The 19,057-nt window shown below is 37.4% G+C and overlaps 1 protein-coding gene across 4 annotated transcripts in view; it reads right to left on the reverse strand.

The window, feature by feature from the left end:
• The window catches only part of RELN (reelin), a 557,702-nt gene that overhangs the window by 349,622 nt on the left and 189,023 nt on the right, over positions 1–19,057 (reverse strand). Inside the window, exon 1 of one of the 4 annotated variants that reach the window (XM_061413897.1) lies at positions 17,585–17,705. The exons of the other annotated variants lie outside the window; for them this stretch is intronic. Within the exon in view, the coding sequence (XP_061269881.1) occupies positions 17,585–17,595 (11 nt within the window). The 5' untranslated portion in view covers positions 17,596–17,705. Of the gene's footprint in view, positions 1–17,584; positions 17,706–19,057 lie in introns of those variants that run through there. 4 annotated transcript variants of the gene reach the window in all.

Here is a 19,057-nt window from a genome sequence, read left to right on the forward strand (position 1 = left end):
CTTTCTACAAGGTCCCTTTGTTACTTTAAACGTTTTATTTGGGGGTTATTTTAGATTTATGGAAAAGTGGCCAAAACAGTACAAGAGAGCTCCCATATACTCTTTATTCAACTCCCCTAATGCTAACTTTTCACATAATCCTGGTACATTTGTCAATACTTAGAAATTAGCATTCAGATTTTTCTTATAGCAACCTCCTTCCACCCCATAATAATCCAATCCAGGATACCACATCACATGTGATAAGATTTCTTTTGTAAATATAAAAATTTCCAGGCAGTAGAATTTATTAAATTACCAACCAACTCTATTATGAGCTCATTTATTACATCAATTTTCTTCTGGAAGGAAAAGATAAAGGCAGCATAAAATCCTGGGCATGTGAGGGTACATAAAGGAATTGTGAGAGGAAGGAAATGCTGCCAAGAAAGAAGGTAACAAATCAAAACCAAAGACATTCAATTTTGCCTGGGGCAGGCCCTGTGCAGCTATGTGTAATTAGTGTCCTAAATTACTACATCTGACAAACTAATTTTCATTTGAAAGAAAACAACAAATCATTAATTATGGTAATAAGTCACGGGTTAAATCTCTGTTTGTGGATTCTACATGCTTCACGATCTGTGCCCTTGGTCAGCCACCATTTTGCTCCCTCAGCCTTTCCAGCTCTTCACTCCTGGGGGTCCTGTGTTAAGACATCTCTGATTGTTCAGCCCTGGACAGTACCACTCTCTGCCTCTGTAGAACCAATTCAGAACCAACTCTGTTATGCATGCATGCATGCATGCTCAGTTGTGTCTTGACTCTGTGACTCCAAGGACTGTAGTCTTCCTGGCTCCTCTGTCCATGGGATTTTCCAGGCAAGAATCCTGGAGTGGGTTGCCATTTCCTCCTCCCTGGGGTCTTCCTGACTCAAGGATCAAAGCTGCGTCTTCTGAATCTCCTGCATTGGCAGGCTGATTCTTTACCATGAGCCTAAATACCATTCCTCCCTGTGAGGCCCTTAGCATGTACATTCTTGTTCTGATAGCTACTTGAAAGCAGAGTTGTATTTTAAGAAGCAGCCAAGCTTTGAAGACAAATTTGGGTTTAAATCTTAGCTACCACTTAATAGTCTTAATTGTGAGCAAATTAAATAATCTTCCCATGCCTCGGTTTACTCATTTATAAAACAGAGCAATAATTGAGCCTATCTTTATTGGAGGGACTAAGTGAGAAGATCTGCATGAGTATGCAGTCGTTCCTGACACCCAGAAGATCAATATCACCCCTGTTCTTAAAACCAATCCTGGAGTTAGGCAGGACAAAGGCCACTGTTACAGAAATAGGACCTTAGGGAACAGCTCTGATTCTTGTGAAGCCATGCTTTTCTCTGTATTTCCTTCACTGTCAGGCAGATCTGGAACATCCCTCCTTCTCTCCTTCCCACACTGTCTCACTGGACTGAAGACTTCCACCTAAGTACACGCACTAAGACCTCCTGGTTATAACGTCAGGCACTGCTCTGGGCACCAGGGCTAAAGCAGTGAACACAAGATGCTTGTTGTTCTCAAGAAGTTTACACCACAGTCTTCATAGCCAGAGTTCCAGATGCTAACCATCCTTTCTCTGCCTTCCCAGGTTGGCTACCCAGATTTGTCACTGCGCTCTAGTTACGGGAAACTCCAATGTCAGTGCTGTCCTCTTGGTCTGTTCTGTTCCCTGCCTGACTTGCAGCCTCTGGCCATTCTCTGCCATAGGGTCAGTGTCCTGAGCTTTGGTGCCAGACCTATCCCCTCCTTTCTATTTGCTTTCCACATGTCATGGGGTGCCACACATGACCACCACACTGAGTAAAGAGTTGCAATTTATAACAGCAATAAAAACATCCATGGTGTTATAACCTTACTAGTAATAATAAAGTGTCAGAAGTATCCACCTTAAGTAACTGATTTATAGATTAAAATACTTTGTATCTCCAGGTCTCTTTGATCTTGAATAGGAAACATTTGGGGAATCTCATAGCTAATGATATTCCTACTTTCAAATCATTCATTGTCTATCAATAATATGCATTTTTAAATGAAGATATCTGATTACATATGAAGCAACTATAATTAGAAATATGGCAAAGTTATACTGTTCAACAAATTGTGCCTCTGTGGGGATAAACCCGTTCTTCTGCAGTACATGCTGCTCCATCAGTATTCCTTTCTTACCTATCTCATTTACAGCCTAAAGCCTGCTTTTAGTTTCTCTAACCACCTAACCATTTTCTACCTCAGGATCTTGGCATGTGCTGTGCAATTACATTTGGGACATTTTCTTCTACAGGCTAACTCCTGTCATCCAGATGTCTCATATTTAATGTCTTCCTCAGAGAGGCCTTCATTACCTCTCTGACTAAATCAAATTTCTTGTTACAGCTACTCATTTTAGCTTTCACTCCTCCTTTGTGGCCTTTGTCACAACTATAATTATTTTATTTGTGAGAAATATAGTGGAGTGGTTAAGAGAACAAAATTCCTGATTTAAATCTGATTTCAGTACTTATTGGGATAAATCACATGAATAAATAACAATTTCTCTGTACCTCACCAATAATAGTACCTACCTCACAGAGTTGTGGTGCATTGTTAGCTATAATAATGTGATTTAATACAATAATAACAACAATAGTAATACAAGTTCTATGGCAAGGACCACTTCTGTTTGTTCACTCATGCATATTTATTTCTAGGGCTTGGCATAATCTATGGCATGCAGTTCATGATCAGTAAACATCTGCTGAATTACTGATACCACAAACAAAATAAATACAAATCAAGTTTCCTCTTGATCAAACTTTATCATTTAGATAGAGGGAAAAGTTGCTTGTGGGGTTCCCTGGTGTAGTGGTAAAGAACCCACCAGTCAATGCAGGAGATGCAGGTTTGATTTCCGGGTCAGGAAGATCCTCTGGAGAAAGAAATGGCAACTCATTCCAGTACTCTTGCCTAGGAAATCTCATGGACAGAGGAACCTGGTGGGTTACAGCCCATGGGGTTGCATAAAGTTGGACATGACTTGCGACTAAACAACAAAAGTTCCTTGTGTGTGAAATTAAGTAAGAAAATAAAGGCAAAGGCAACATAAAAGATCAAAAACTTTCACAAGTTCAGGAAGGAAAAAAGTAGGGGACACGATTTATTATACTCAAAATCTAGCCACAGGTTCTTGAAAAATACTTTTTAGAAGGAAAAAATAAAAATGATGTGTTAAAAATTATCATTTTCAGTAACAAAATATAACAAGGTGTGATCAAATAAACAGAAGTAAAATTGGTATTTACCTTATATGATATATGCATATATTCTTTAACAGGTATATGAGGATATTCAAATACTAAGACCATAAAGGAAAATACTAAAGGAATACTACTGTAAAACAAACCATAACCCTCTAATTGACCTTTTTCTATAAACTTGGATTTTCACATATTGGATTTAGTCTTAGACTAAGGCTAAACAGAATTTAAATTAAATATACAAGCACCATAAAAGTCACATAAATTCAAGATCAGATCAGATCAGATCAGTCGCTCAGTCGTGTCCGACTCCTTGCGACCCCATGAATCACAGCACGCCAGGCCTCCCTGTCCATCACCAACTCCCAGAGTTCACTCAGACTCATGTCCATCGAGTCAGTGATGCCATCCAGCCATCTCATCCTCTGTCATCCCCTTCTCCTCTTGCCCCCAATCCCTCCCAGCATCAGAGTCTTTTCCAATGAGTCAACTCTTCGCATGAGGTGGCCAAAGTACTGGAGTTTCAGCTTTAGCATCATTCCTTCCAAAGAAATCCCAGGGCTGATCGCCTTCAGAATGGACTGGTTGGATCTCCTTGCAGTCCAAGGGACTCTCAAGAGTCTTCTCCAACACCACAGTTCAAAAGCATCAATTCTTCGGTGCTTAGCCTTCTTCACAGTCCAACTCTCACATCCATACATGACCACAGGAAAAACCATAGCCTTGACTAGATGAACCTTTGTTGGCAAAGTAATGTCTCTGCTTTTGAATATGCTATCTAGGTTGGTCATAACTTTCCTTCCAAGGAGTAAGCCCAAATGTAAAATTTTGAGAAGCATTTTGTTTAGTAGCAAAGGATAATACTAGCACTGTGCATTAAATCTCTAAGAAAATAAACTAAGCTTCTAAGTAACAACATAATTGCAAGTCTCCTTATGAAATCAGACCGCCAGTTCCATTTAAATGCTTGGATTGGCTTCAGGAGTAGGTATATAACTACATCTGAAATATCCAATCAGGGATTTAAAAAGTGCACCTTTCATACAAAGTGTAGATACAAGAATTCCTTCAATGCTTATTTTACTGAACAAAAACAAAGCCTCCAAAGTAACCATGGTCACAGTAAAGCTATTTTAAAAATGCTGCCACTTTTTAAGATGAAGTAAACTATGAAACAATACTATTTGCTTCACATGGTAATATATCCTATCATGTTATTTTCATATTTCTAATCAATTTGTAGTATGAACATTCCCAGGCCCCATTTCCAAGTGAATTTAAATTTGGATCAAAATGGAATGATCACAGATGTATGAACAACAAAGTTTTGAGTCTCTCTTGTGGGTTAAAAAAAAAAGTTAGTGAACTTCTTTTTTTTTCTAAAACTGTTTCCAGATTTATGATTATAGCATTGAAATACTCCATCTTTATTCCTATCAAACTCACACTTTAAAAACACATTTCCAGTTGCTGCTTTTCCCTTGCCATTTCACTAAAGTCATTTATCTTTTTGTTCATAACAGTGATTCACAATGATAATGATTAAAACACCTATTAATATATCTAGCACTTTTAACTCATCTTAACTCTTTACTTATCCCATTCATTGCTTTCACTTAATGCTTCTTCATATGCTAGGTGTCTTTCTTACACTTAGTGTTAGTCTTCATATAATAAACACTTAGAGGTTGGAGATCAGGTGATTAACAAACTATGAAATAACAAAAGACACCTGATAGAAGTGATGATAATTGAAAAATTATGAGAATAACTCCATGACTTTGCCTAGTGCTCCATCAGTTGACTCCACAAATATCCTTTGGCACCATCTAGATGTAAGGATTTATGCTATGTTCTATGGGGGACAGACAGATATTTTGGTCATCCGATGTGAACAGCTGACTCATTCATTGGAAAAGTCCCTGATGCTGGGAAAGACTGAGGGCAGAAAAAGAGGGCATCAGAGGATGAGATGGCTGGATGGCATCACCAATGAAATGGACATGAACTTAGGTAAACCTCAGAAGATGGGAGGGACAGAGAGGCCTGGCATGCTGCAGTACATGGGGTCCCAAAGAGTTGGACACGACTGGGTGAATGAACAAGAACAAATGGGGGATAAATACCCAAACCTTGTTAAATTACTTAAAGACTGCGGCTTGATATCTAGCTTCTAAGGCTAGAAGGAACTTAGAGACATGCAGAATTTTCCAGGAAGTTCTGCAGATTATAATGGGTGAAGATTGTTATGAGACTTGATGACAACCTTGACTCTTACATTTCCAAGACAACAGGAATGAGCAAGATTACATACCTCAGGATGCTGTCATTTTTTTCCTCTGCTCCTCTCCTAGCAACAGATGCAGTTAAAAGAAATGCTTTAGAAATTGGGGTTCATTTTTAAAAGGTGGAAATTTTTATAAAGGGTAAAATTGCACCCAAAAATATCTCAGGGCTATGAAAACCATTGAGAATCTTTGAGTTCTGTGTCTAAGATCTTCAAATGATGTGTAATCGGAAAGGAGCCCTACATCACATAATTTTCACCTTCACTCCTTCCAAGGGAGACAGTCTATCATACCCATTTATTTCCCCTTCTTGTAAGGGAAAAGATTTCCTACTGTTGGAATATTTTAAAAGTATTCATATTTTTATCTTTGAGACTTGTTTCTTTATTGCCAGTATAGCAAAAGTTGATCCATTTTGGGGTTAATAAAAAGGTTATTTCAAGGATATATAAGAATAACTCTAAATTATGTCTAAATCAACCATCATGACTGATAATGAAGCCAAAACATTAATGAAGCAAAATCTCAAATTTCATCAGAAGTTGCTGGACACATTATCTATTTCAAATAGAATGTCACTAAATAGTGATCTGAAAAGAAACCCATAATTTATGCTCTGAATCTCTGACAAATTAGGAGTAATGCCTCTTATACTATGCAGGTCACAGCCTGTCAGGTAAACATTTCTTACTGTGTGGCAGCAACAGTGCATATATTAGTTATGTAAATGTGAAATCTACACATAATTTCCAGGTTAGAATATGTTTAAAGAATATGGTCATAAATAATGTGAAGTTATACCAACCCTAATTCTGCAATGTCGGGGCATCCACAAATTATTTGTAAGGAATAAGAAGCAAATTTTTTAGACACATCTAATGAACTAATACATGATGTCACTAAGAAATAATACAGCAGCTAGTAACAGTTTATTTCTTGCTAACAAATGAAACTCCTAAATCTTAAATGTTGGTGCAATGACAAGTTAGAAAACAGCATCCCAAGTTACTCAGTGCAGGGTGGCTCTTCATAACTCATTTATCTCTATTCTTTTATGAAAATCACATCCAGCCAAAACATTTTTAATTTGGAAGAATGAACAAATGATTGTGGATGAAAGAGCAATTATTCCTGATCCAGAGGTCTAGAGGAGACTTGTCTTTCACGAAGGAATTTCAGGTTGAGTAAAATAACACATCAGGGTCAAGGATCAATTCAAAGTCTAAGGAAAAAAAAATCTAGATTCTATCCTTGGTTTTATAACTAACAGTCTGGGTTAATGAATCCACGCAAGTGATAATAGTATAACCTGTCCAAGCCCCAGAGTCTTCATCTGTGAAATGGAAGCAATAGCTGGCCTGCCTAATCTCACAGGTTGAGATGGATATCAAATAAGGCAAACAATATGAAAGTGTTTTGTAAGTAGTAGAAGACTCAATACATGTAGAAAAGTAAAATGTAATTTCCCAAGAATCAATGTTTTTTTTTAACCAACTCTAGGTACATGAGTGTGCATGGCATATGAATACATAAGGTGGACATATAATGCATAAAAGCATATGAAAGGCATATGTGCTTTCAAATTTGTAAAACGGTCAACAGTTGAACTTGGCCTCAATTTTCAATGTTCCATTCCTCTCGTCTGAGTATTTAAAACAATGTACCAAGGTGTGTGCTGGAGAAAGGAGTGGGTCCACCCCCCATATTCTCCTGAATACACCAGCCAGCTTCCAGCAATTTTGATTTTTATTAAGTATTTTAAAAATTGAAGTACAGTTAATTTACAATGTTGTGCTAGTTTCAGGTGTACAGCAAAATGATCCATATACATACACACACACACACACACACACTTTTTCAGATTCTTTTCCATTATAGGTTACTGCAAAATACTTAATATACTTCCCTACGCTAAACAGTAGGTCCATGCTGTTTATTTTACATACAGTGGTGTGTATATGCAACCCCAAACTCCTAATTTATCTCCCCTGCCATACCCTTTGGCAATCATGAATTTGTTTTCTGTGTCTATGAGTCTATTTATGCTTTGTAAATTTATTTCTACTATTTTTTTAAGATTCCACATGTAAGTGATATCACATGATATCTTTCTTTCTCTGTCTGACTTACTTCACTTAATATGATAAACTCTAGGTCTAATCTAAGGGTTCTTCTATTAACAGTAGCCACTGGTCTGATGGTGGCTTAATCTTGGGGGTGTGCAGATTGTTCACATTTTCCTAGGTCATAGACTCTTTAAACTTGTCAAAATGTGCTTTAATTGCTGACATATCCAGTTTTAAAATGAATAATAAGCCAAAATGGTTGGATTTTTACTTAAGGGATATGAGGATATGGTCATAGAGGTGTTTAGAAAAATGCTGGACAAGCAAGGAGGAGCTGGAAGGGAGAATGGAATGTTTAACCAAGGGCTTTCTTTATCAGATATTCCAAGGGGATGAATACTGACTCACTATCATTTATATATATTTTTTAACTCAAAAGAGAAAATGTGTGGAAGAAAACACATGGATTTTGAGTTGCTGAATAAGGAGTAATCAAGGTTATATATCTTCAGGAAGTTTTTACCCATCCTGAAAAAAATGCCCTATTTATTGTTAAATAAAATACAGTATGTATTCTTACAGAAATTTAAACAAAATAATGCTTAGTTTTTCATATGAGAAGGTCATAATACTACAAAATGTATTTGAAAAATAGAGAAAGAACCAAATATTTCACTAATGTCTGAGATAAGTGCTGGATAACCAGTGTATCTATGTATAGTTATTGGAGAAAGGGTAAAGAGGACCTCAGTTAAGCTCACTGGTTAAAGTACTTATCCTGGTATCAAGATGGAATGGAGCTCCCTGTAAGTACTTTTTAAAAGACAGTCATAAAATACAATTTATCTCTTTCACATTCTAAAACAAAGAAGAAAAATAAACAGTGAACTGAATAACCATCAAGAGAATCTGAAAAATAAATTGCCTCTTATTTAAATAAAAATAATAACCACTGCAACTAAATTTTGAAGAGTCAGTATAACCTCTTCAGGATAGGTTAAGTCGGGAAAAGTGTCTCTTTCTTACTATCCTAACATCCATGCTCATTCACTAACAAGTATTTACTGACACCCACTGTGTTACAGGCTCCATGCAAATGCTAGAGAGAGAAAGACAAATAATACACAGCTTTCAAGTGAATGACGTCACTGATTAATGGAGAGAGACACATGAAATGACAACGAAGTAAGTGCAATGGCAGCTCAAAAGAAGGACTTCTAGCCTGAATGGTGAGAATAAGAGGTGACATCCAGATTTAGTTATAATTGGTAACTGAGAAGTTGTCAGATTTTAAGGATGGTGAATTGAATGCTTACATTAATATCCACTCCTTCCTGAAACCTCCCTAAAGTACAGTAAAAGATTTTTGAAAAAGGCAAAATCCCGAAGACCCAAGAAGACAGGAGAGGTGACAAAAACATCAAAATTTGAGATACTGGAAAGCAGATGAATGAGCTGCAACTAACCTAGAACACACCAAAACACTGAATGTGAAGCCAGCAATGGGTAGGCTGAAAGAGACTCAGAAATTAGTATCACCAGATTCCCTCTGATGTTAGAGACCCTTTGTTGAAGTCTGTTTAAGAAGCTTCCTTTAAGAGTTCCTCTCTTCAGTTCGAGGTAGCTCAGTGACAGGCCCTCATCACACCTGCAAGACTGGACGTTTATTCTCCAGAAACTCCAGGCACATTTGAAGGCAGACCACCACAAAGCAAATAGAAATAAATAAAAGTTTACACACTAAGTGAGATCCCCAGACTCCTTTATTGGTTCATAGAAGACTGGAAACTAGATATATACCCTTCCTCAGGTGATTGGAACATCTCTTTTGGAAACTCTGTCTTGCCCAAAAGAAATATCTAAAGATACTAATGTCTGAGATCCTCAAGCAATCAGCCAAGCCAGACCAACCCATAGTGAGGACAACTACTTTTGAAAGAAAGGCCAACCTTTCTCATCACTACCTCTATCCCTCCTCACTTGTCCAACAGAATTTCCTAATGATTTTGTAGGGTCTTATAACTAAAAATCACTGGACTTTTAAGGAAATTCTTTATTATGAAAGAAGGACTGAAACAAACCAGCAGGCAAAAATTAAAAAGTAAAGATTACACAGGATACAAATTAAAAAAAAATGGTGCAGCTAAAATATTTCTATAAAAAATAAATACTCAAAAGGCAAACATAATAGAAATTTGAAATATTATAGCAGAGCTGAAAGACCAATAAAGGATTTCGAAGATAAAGCTGAGGACATCACTCAGTTCAGTTCAGTCACTCAGTCGTGTCTGACTCTTTGCGACACCATGAATCGCAGCACGCCAGGCCTCCCTGTCCATCACCAACTCCCAGAGTTCACTCAGACTCATATCCATCGAGTCAGTGATGCCATCCAGCCATCTCATCCTCTGTCATCCCCTTCTCCTCCTGCCCCCAATCCCTCCCAGCATCAGAGTCTTTTCCAGTGAGTCAACTCTTTGCATGAGGTGGCCAAAGTAATGGAGTTTCAGCTTTAGTCCAACGGACTCTCAAGAGTCTTCTCTAACACCACAGTTCAAAAGCATCAATTCTTTGGCGCTCAGCTTTCTTCACAGTCCAACTCTCACATCCATACATGACCATGGGAAAAACCATAGTCTTGACTAGACAGACCTTTGTTGGCAAAGTAATGTCCCTGCTTTTGAATATGCTGTCTAGGTTGGTCATAACTTTCCTTCCAAGGAGTAAGTGTCTTTTAATTTCATGGCTGCAATCACCATCTGCAGTGATTTTGGAACCCCCAAAATAAAGTCTGACACTGTTTCCACTGTTTCCCCATCTATTTCCCATGAAGTGACGGGACCAGATGCCATGAATTCTTAGTTTTCTGAATGTTGAGCTTTAAGCCAACTTTTTCACTCTCCTCTTTCACGTTCATCAAGAGGCTTTTGAGTTCCTCTTCACTTTCTGCCATAAGGGTGGTGTCATCTGCATATCTGAGGTTATTGATATTTCTCCCGGCAATCTTGATTCCAGCTTGTGCTGGAATCCAGCGTCTCTCATGATGTACTCTGAATATAAGCTAAATAAGCAGGGTGACAATATACAGCCTTGACGTACTCCTTTTCCTATTTGGAATCAGTCTGTTGTTCCATGTCCAGTTCTAACTGTTGCTTCCTGACCTGCATATAGGCTTCTCAAAAGGCAGGTCAGGTGGTCTGGTATTCCCATTTCTTTCAGAATTTTCCATTGTTGATTGTGATCCACACAGTCAAAGGCGTTGGCATAGTCACTCAGAAGGTAGAGCAAAAAGACAACTAGGTAGAAAGAAAAGCAAAAAGTAAAGAAAACGAGAGGATTGTACAAAATGTCAAACATCATGATAGAGGCAAACCAGAAAGAGAGTAGAGAAAATGGGGATAGGAATAGGACAGATCCTCAGTAACATAATTCAACAGAATTTCCTAGTCCTGAAGAGCAAGCATTTGCATATGAAGAGCCCACTGAGGTTCTAGCAGAATGAATAAAAACAAAGCCATAATAGTCTACAGCATCATGAAATTCCACAAATTCTACAAGTAATATAACTTCGTAAAGAACAAAACTTTTCTTAGAACGGATGAAGAATCAGAATGGCCTTGGTCTTCTCAAGCTATACTCAGGGCTAGAAGGTACTGAAAATCCTCTTCCAATCCTGAGGGAAACATTTTCATTGGAGAATTCTATACACAATCAACCTATCAATCAAGAAGTAGAATTAAGACATTCTCAAACCTACAAAGTCTCAAAACCCTTTTTCCTACTCAAGAATTTACTGGAGGATGCTATCTTTCAAATAACAAATCAATAACAATGACAGAAGTTTAAGAGGCTGCAGGGAATATATCATGAAAGAGGAATAGTAAAATAAAGAAAACTAGAGAAGCAAAGTGAGAGAGATAATGAGGAGATCCCAGGGTACCGGCTGTGCAGCCCTCCCAGAGAGTGGCCAGTCCAGATTAGAACAGGCTACCCCAGGGACAGGGGAGCCTGGTGGGCTGCCGTCTATGGGGTCGCACAGAGTCGGACACGACTGAAGCAACTTAGCAGCAGCAGCAGCAGGAGGCTACAGGAAAGAGTCTTGGGAAGTTTAAGTGGATGGAAAACCTAATAGGTTCAAATGTGTTGAGAGAACTAGCGGAGATAGAAATACTTAGAAAAGAAAGCAAATAAAAAACAAGGAAATTATTAATTCTGGGGAAATAAACTTGAGCAGGGAAGGAAATTACAGTGCAGTATATGACAGTTCTGAATGGTATTTACATAATCAATATTATAGACTATATTGATCCAACCAAAATCACAAAATAACATCCAGACTCCCATTGTAAAAAATCAAGAGATAATACCTAAAACTGGAAAATGAAGCACTGGCAAAATAAGCATGTTATGTAGAGATATAGAAGAAAATTCTGAAAGAATCAGCTAAAAAACGATCCCTGTTGTCACCATGGACAGCAGAAACATGCACACACGTGCACACGCACAGACACACAGTAGAATATGTGACATGAATGCCTTCATCGGTAAGCAAAACCCGATTCATATTTTCTTTAACGTTTTTTCTATTGAGGTAAAAGTCACATAATATAAAATAGACTATTTTAACCGTATTTAACTATACCGTTCAGTGGCACTAAGCACATTCATACTGTTGTGTAACTCTCACCATTATCCAGCTCCCAAATCTTTCACCTTCCTAAACTGAAACTCTATCCCCATTAAACTATGCCCCCCACCCCACTACCCCCACCCCTGGCTCCTGACATCTACCAATGCACTTTCTGACTCTATGAATTTGACTATTCTAGGTACCTTGTATGTGCTAATTTGCTTCAGTCATGTCCGACTCTGTGCGACCCTGTGGACTGTGGCCTGCCAGGCTCCTCTGTTCATGGGATTCTCCAGGCAAGAATACTGGAGTGGGTTGCCATGCCCTTCTCCAGGGGAATCTTCCCAACCCAAGGATCAAACCCACACTGTCTACATCTTCTGCACTGGCAGACTGGTTCTTTATCACTTATGCCACCTGGGAAGTCCATCTTGTAAAAGCAGAATCAAATAATATTCACACCTAATGTATATTGGAATGCATTCTTGAGGTTAACTTAATATATGTCCTACTTGCATTTTTTTAAGCCACTACAAGTCAGATTTTCTCTTATGAGTAGTAGAACCTGCTCTTAAATGATACAAATTCCAGGAATCATATATTTTCTGATTGATACTGTTTATAGAAATATACTACTTTTTTAATAAATTCTTTATCTCACAGTTCATACCAGAAGGAACTACTTTGATTATCTTGCTGTTACCAATTCCTTTTCTTTAGTAATTTTAGTAATTTTCCCCTCCAAAACACCTATTCCTCAGTTCTCCAATGTTGCTTTCTTTGCCCTCTGCTGACATGCCCTGGGCCCCCTCTGCTCTCCTGTGTGCATTTACTCTGCCCTTTGCACTAAGCATTATGAAATCAATTACTTATTACACTACTAAGTAATGTCATTTCCTCTCATCCTTTTGTCAGTTGGGCCTTGAAAGCAATAGCTCATCCATCTTCTTTTCAGAGCAAGGCCCAAATAAGTAGGTCTTAAAATCATCACGACCTCAAGCTAGGTCTAATCAACTGTAACCAGAGGAAGGAGGAGAAGACATTTGTGTCAGTTTCTTGCATATGTTGGAATTATTTTCTTTGGCAGGAACATATCACATTCTTTCTTTGTGACAGTCTGCAGAGCTGATCACAGGGCTCCACAGTGGGCCAGTGACGAGGCTCGACAGCCTGGCAATCTCACCATTACCCCAGCACCCTGGTAGCAGCACGGCTGGAGTCAGATTACCCTTCTCTCCAGGAGAAAAAAATCATGTCTTCTGCATGGATTACAGTGCATTCAGAGTGTTTGGTTCAAAGAATAAATATCAGGCACTGCAGCAAGGATAACAACAATGCCAGGAAAATTCTCCTGACACTAGGAGAGTTCATTTTTGTCACTTTTTTTTCTTTTTAGGAAACTGACATATCTTGACTTCTATATTCTGTATAGTTGTTTTCTTTCAAACAAGAAGGGGACTGACTTTCCTTACAGCATATTAACATGCGGTATTTTCCTTTTCTTGGGCTAGACTAATAGCTTATTAGACTAAAGGCTTATTTTCTCATAGTTATTTTAAAAGTTATTACTGAAAAGAAATCTTAAGGCTTAAAATAAAAAAATATTTTGACACGGCATGAATGTTCACTTATTCTATTTTTTAAAAACATTTTGCAACATAAGATTAAAAAATAAATAGTAGTTATTAATTAATATTGAACTACTTAAAGAATATATAAGAATTACAAACTTGAAGTAACTGTTCTTTCATTATAGCTCTCTCAGTATTACTTTCAAAAATATATCCCACTGGTGGGACAACAATAGAAACCAATCATACCTAAATAAAAATAAATTGCATTTACCTGAAAAATGGCATAGTGTATAGCAACCTATTATTTTTACCTGGTGCATACAGCCATACAGAAAAGCTTGGGTTTAATCACAAGAGGTACTGTGAAATACATCTGTGACATCCTCTAACCTAACTCACGCCTACATGAGAGATTGGTACATCTTATGAATTAAACATAAGTCCTGATTTATGTTCAGTTATCCCTCATATCAAAAACTACAGTAGCAGAGCTGTGTCACTGTGAATTCATTTAATGATATTGATGAGACAGCCAGCACAGACACTGAAAAGTAACCGCCAGTGCACAGCACAGCCCTATAAATCACTCCCAAAGAGTGCCTGAGCAGTAAATAACAAGTCATTAATTCACTGTAAGTTATGCTAAGAAGCTCAAACTACATATGTACCAGGTTGTAAATAAATGCCTCTGGTACAATATTTGGAACAGGCAATGTTTGGTATTAAAACAATTTTTTATAAGAGCAAAAATTCATTGAGCAGAATTAATTCATTGTGAATTTCCCTTGGCAGACATAACACAATTAAAAAAAAAATCAACCCTAAAACTTCTTTCATCAGAGGGAAACACATTTCACGTATTAAAATCCAATAGAACTTTTTTTAGTGCCCCAAATTATGAGTCTATCCAGTGAATGATTCTGCCATAAAGCGCTTGAATGAGCTAACAGCATTTCTGTGAGGAATAAGCTGGTGACAATGAGGCTAGTTATTCAAATGGTTTGCCTTGTTGCCTCTACAGGACCAGTAGAAAATAGATAAAAATTAGCCATTTTGCCTTCTTAGGTGCATCAGAAAACACTGAGTTCAAGTGAGTTTCACTAACCTCTTCACCCCCCACCAGTTTCCACCTCATGAGGAACCCTCGCCCTCAGCTGCTCTCTCTCCCCAGGTCCTCAGAACAAGTCCTCTAGCTGCCCAAGGGGACACCATCTGGCCCCACCTAGCCCTTCCAACCTTTGTACAGATTCCCCAGTGCCACACATTTGTCTGTCCTGCCTCCTCTACTCAGACTCCTGCCTCTGCGACTTGGTTGCTAAAGAATGTTTCAAACAAATTCATTTCCAGATTTATTCTTCCCAGGCAACTAGTATACAATTTAATGGGAACAGTTGGAACAGCAACCTAACCAGAAGTGGTGGATCTTAAAGATGAAAATCTCATGCACTATTTCAGACAGGTAAGGGATGTATTTTGAAGGAAAAGAAGTCTTTTTTTTTTTTTTTTTTCATTTTGTAGCTGGCTAGCACTGGATTTTCCTGGGCTGTAGTATATGTGCATACATATAATACAGACTAATCTTTCCCTTTTCTTACTGCTTTGTAATCTGTAATCAAGGAACTCTAAATGAGGTCTCATCAGCAAAGAGTGTTAATCTGATGCTATTATATAGTATTTGAATACAAGGGTCCTAGATATAGTAGCATTTTAACTATATTACATTTCAAGCTTATGTCTAATGTTCAATTTAACATCACTTAAGGTTTCTTTTACCATCACTGCATTCTAATTCAAACTTATCTAATGTTAGTGTTTAAAATGACTTCCTCTATAGATACATCTGCTTGCATTTTTAAGGTTCAATTTTATCGCTCTTATTTCCAGACTATCTTCTAACATTCTCTAGGGACGTTTTGAATTTTTTCTTCTCACTGGTATTTAGTAACAAGCACTTAATCATTTAGCATCATCTAAGAATTTAATTAACTTGCTGTTTTCTCTTGTTTCAGGTCAATAATGAGGATGTTAATATAGATGTGACATTAGTCCCCCTGGAAGGTCACTGGAAACCTGTTCTCTTGCTATACACGTGGCTAATTATCCTCTACGATTCTCTGACCAGTTGTTCTGTTTATTGTTATGTGATAACATCCACATCCTTGTCAATTTGAAGTAAAACTGCATGTTTAACTGAGAAAAGATAATAGCCAACAGACAATGCTTTATGTCTTTATGATTACTGACACCTAGGAGTATCAAGGAGGCATATACTGAAGCAATTCTTCATGATTTTCCCTAAATGAATTAGGAAAATGCTAAATAGAAGTAACTTTGTCTCCAGATAAGGAAACTGAGGCAAAGAAGTCAATGACATGAGAACTTAACACGTCAATCTGATTGTCTTTACTTTTTTAAAGCGGGGATACATAGTATTTTTAAAAGCCATACTTGTATGTGCTTCCCAGGTGGCGCTAGTGGTAAAGAACCCACCTGTCAATGCAGGAAAGCAAGAGACACAGGTTTGATCCCTGGGCTTGGAAAATCCCCTGGAGGAGGGCATAGAAACCCACTTCAGTATTCTTGCCTAAAGAATCCCATGGACAGAGGAGCCTGGCAAGCTACAGTCCAGAGGGTCACACAGGGTCAGACACGACTGAAGCAACTTAGGACACATGCATGTATGCATATACATGTATACAAAATGCTTCATTATTTAAATATGGTTGGAAAATTGGATTTTCCACGTAAGTAAAATCTCCATATGAGTTCAGAAAACTGAAGGTGATGCCATGAGCATAGTAATAAAATCTTACACATGGAATACAAGTAATATATCAGTAAGAAGGTCTCTAAGGAAAGAAGGAAGACTTGAAGATCTCCTTTCCCTGTATTTTTCTCATCTTTTTTCCTGTATTTTTCTATTATAACATGCCAGTTTTGACTCCTTCAATGAATCAGAAGACCATGTCTTTTTCTTTTATTTAAAATTTTCTTTTCTCCCTTTTCTCCAAATAGTGGTTTTCCTAAACACTCAATACTTCTTAATCAATTTATTAACCATTACCATATAAGTAGACTCCATACTATATTTTATAGTAAGCCTTTTTCTTCTTTTCTTGCTCACTTGTTCTACATTTACATATAGTAATAATCAACTTTGTGTAGTCATTGGAAAAGCATCAATTAAGGGCTCATATTAGCCCCAGCTAAACCTGAGTTGCAATCCTGCCTCTTACTAGCTATATAAACTAGCTGTGTAATGAGAATGCTATTAAGTACCCCAAGCCTCTAATTCCTCATCTGTAAAATAGGGATAATAATACAGCTTATTTCATAAAAGTGCTATGAAATTAATTAAGAATGAGGCAAAGAACCTACCGTAGTAGATGGCACACAGAAAGATACCTAGGGAATCATATGTTCTTAAATAAAAATAAGGATGGATAATCTGACAAAAGATTTTTTTCCCTAATTTGGAAGTTTATTCTGATGGACTGTTAACAAATGAAGACTAAATCCTATATTTTTATGAGTTTATATAGGAAACTCATAATTTTATATATATATATATATATGAGTTAGTGCTATATATTAAACAAATAATCTTATTAGAAATAATAGTTACCTGAAATCAAGCCTGTCTCAGAAAATCTAGAATATAAAGTCACAGTCTAATAGATTAATAAATCCAAATAAACTGTTCCCATTTTCATCAGCAGTTAGGGATCAGTACTGGGTTTAGGCGTAATGTTTCTCCCTACCTTTGCTGCATTAATAACTAAAAGAAAGATGGCGAGCAGAAGGGTAGAGTATGCCTGCAGTGCCCTCTGAGGGCCCAGAGGACCCAGAAGGATCGGCACAGTATGATGAAGGAAGGAAACAGAAGCCTTGGGTTCTACTATGTCATCATCCAGCTTTGTGATGTTGAATCAACCTCCCTGGGCCTCAGTTTCCTTACCTTTAAAATAAGAGTTTAGTTTGTTCTAGCTACTTTTAGAACTTAAAGTTTTTCCATGCTAAGAAAACTCTCTTCTTATCAATAATACACCTTCTTGGCAATGTTTCTAAAAAGATAGCATTATCCAAGTTAACTTATATATCTTTAGTTATCCAGAGGAATGGCCAGTCGCAAAGGCAATTAGAGATGGAGGAAAGTGCAGAAAGAAACATAATCAATCTTTGAGATAATACAAACGTATGTTGGAATCTTTGCTGTATGATTTTTCATTGTCACCTGTTAGTTGCCCAACTGTGACTCAAGCAACTTTATATACTGAAAAGATTTGTTCATGGAAGTAACTGAATTTGCAGTAATGCAGACAAATACTATTATATAGCTATTTCTGAGTTGATTTTGCTATGAAATCCATTTTTTCCATGTTCAAATACTCAAAAAATTCAACTCTCAGCCATAAAATCATATTTTGGTTAATGTCTGACATTGCAAAGTTTTACACACTTCATGATGACATATAAAATTTTACTCTTTTCAGAGTAAAACAAGATAAATCTTTGCATATGTTTTTAAGTTACTAAGACAGGCAACTGGGTGGATGTCTTTAAAATGCAGTTTTACTCAGATTTAAAGCCAAGTAATGAATTTAACTTGATGAAGCAAGCGAAAAGTAAATATCTATGAAAGAAAAAGCTGGCTTAAAACTCAACATTCAGAAAATGAAGATCATGGCATCTGGTCCCATCACTTCATGGCAAATAGATGGGGAAACAATGGAAATAGTGACAGACTTTATTTCCTTGGGCTCCAAAATCACTGCAGATGGTGACTGCAGCCATGGAATTAAAAGACGCTTGCTCCTTGGAAGAAAGCTATGATCAACCTAGACAGCATATTAAAAAATAGAGACAATACTTTGCCAACAAAGGCCAGTCTAGTCAAAGCTATGGTTTTTCCAGTAGTCATGTATGGATGTGAGAGTTGGACCATAAAGAAACCTGAGCTCTGAAGAATTGATGCTTTTGAACTGTGGTGCTGGAGAAGACTCTAGAGAGTCCCTTGGACTGCAAAGAGATCAAACCAGTCAATCCTAAAGGATATCAGTCCTGAATATTCATTGGAAGGACTGATGTTGAAGCTGAAGTTCCAACACTTTGGCCACCTGATGCAAAGAACTGACTCACTGAAAAAGACCCTGATGCTGGGAAAGATTGAAGGGAAGAGAAGGGGATGACAGAGGATGAGATGGTTGGATGACATCACCAACTCAATGACATGA

Source organism: Bos javanicus, chromosome 4, assembly GCF_032452875.1.
Source record: "Bos javanicus breed banteng chromosome 4, ARS-OSU_banteng_1.0, whole genome shotgun sequence".
Taxonomy (NCBI): domain Eukaryota; kingdom Metazoa; phylum Chordata; class Mammalia; order Artiodactyla; family Bovidae; genus Bos; species Bos javanicus.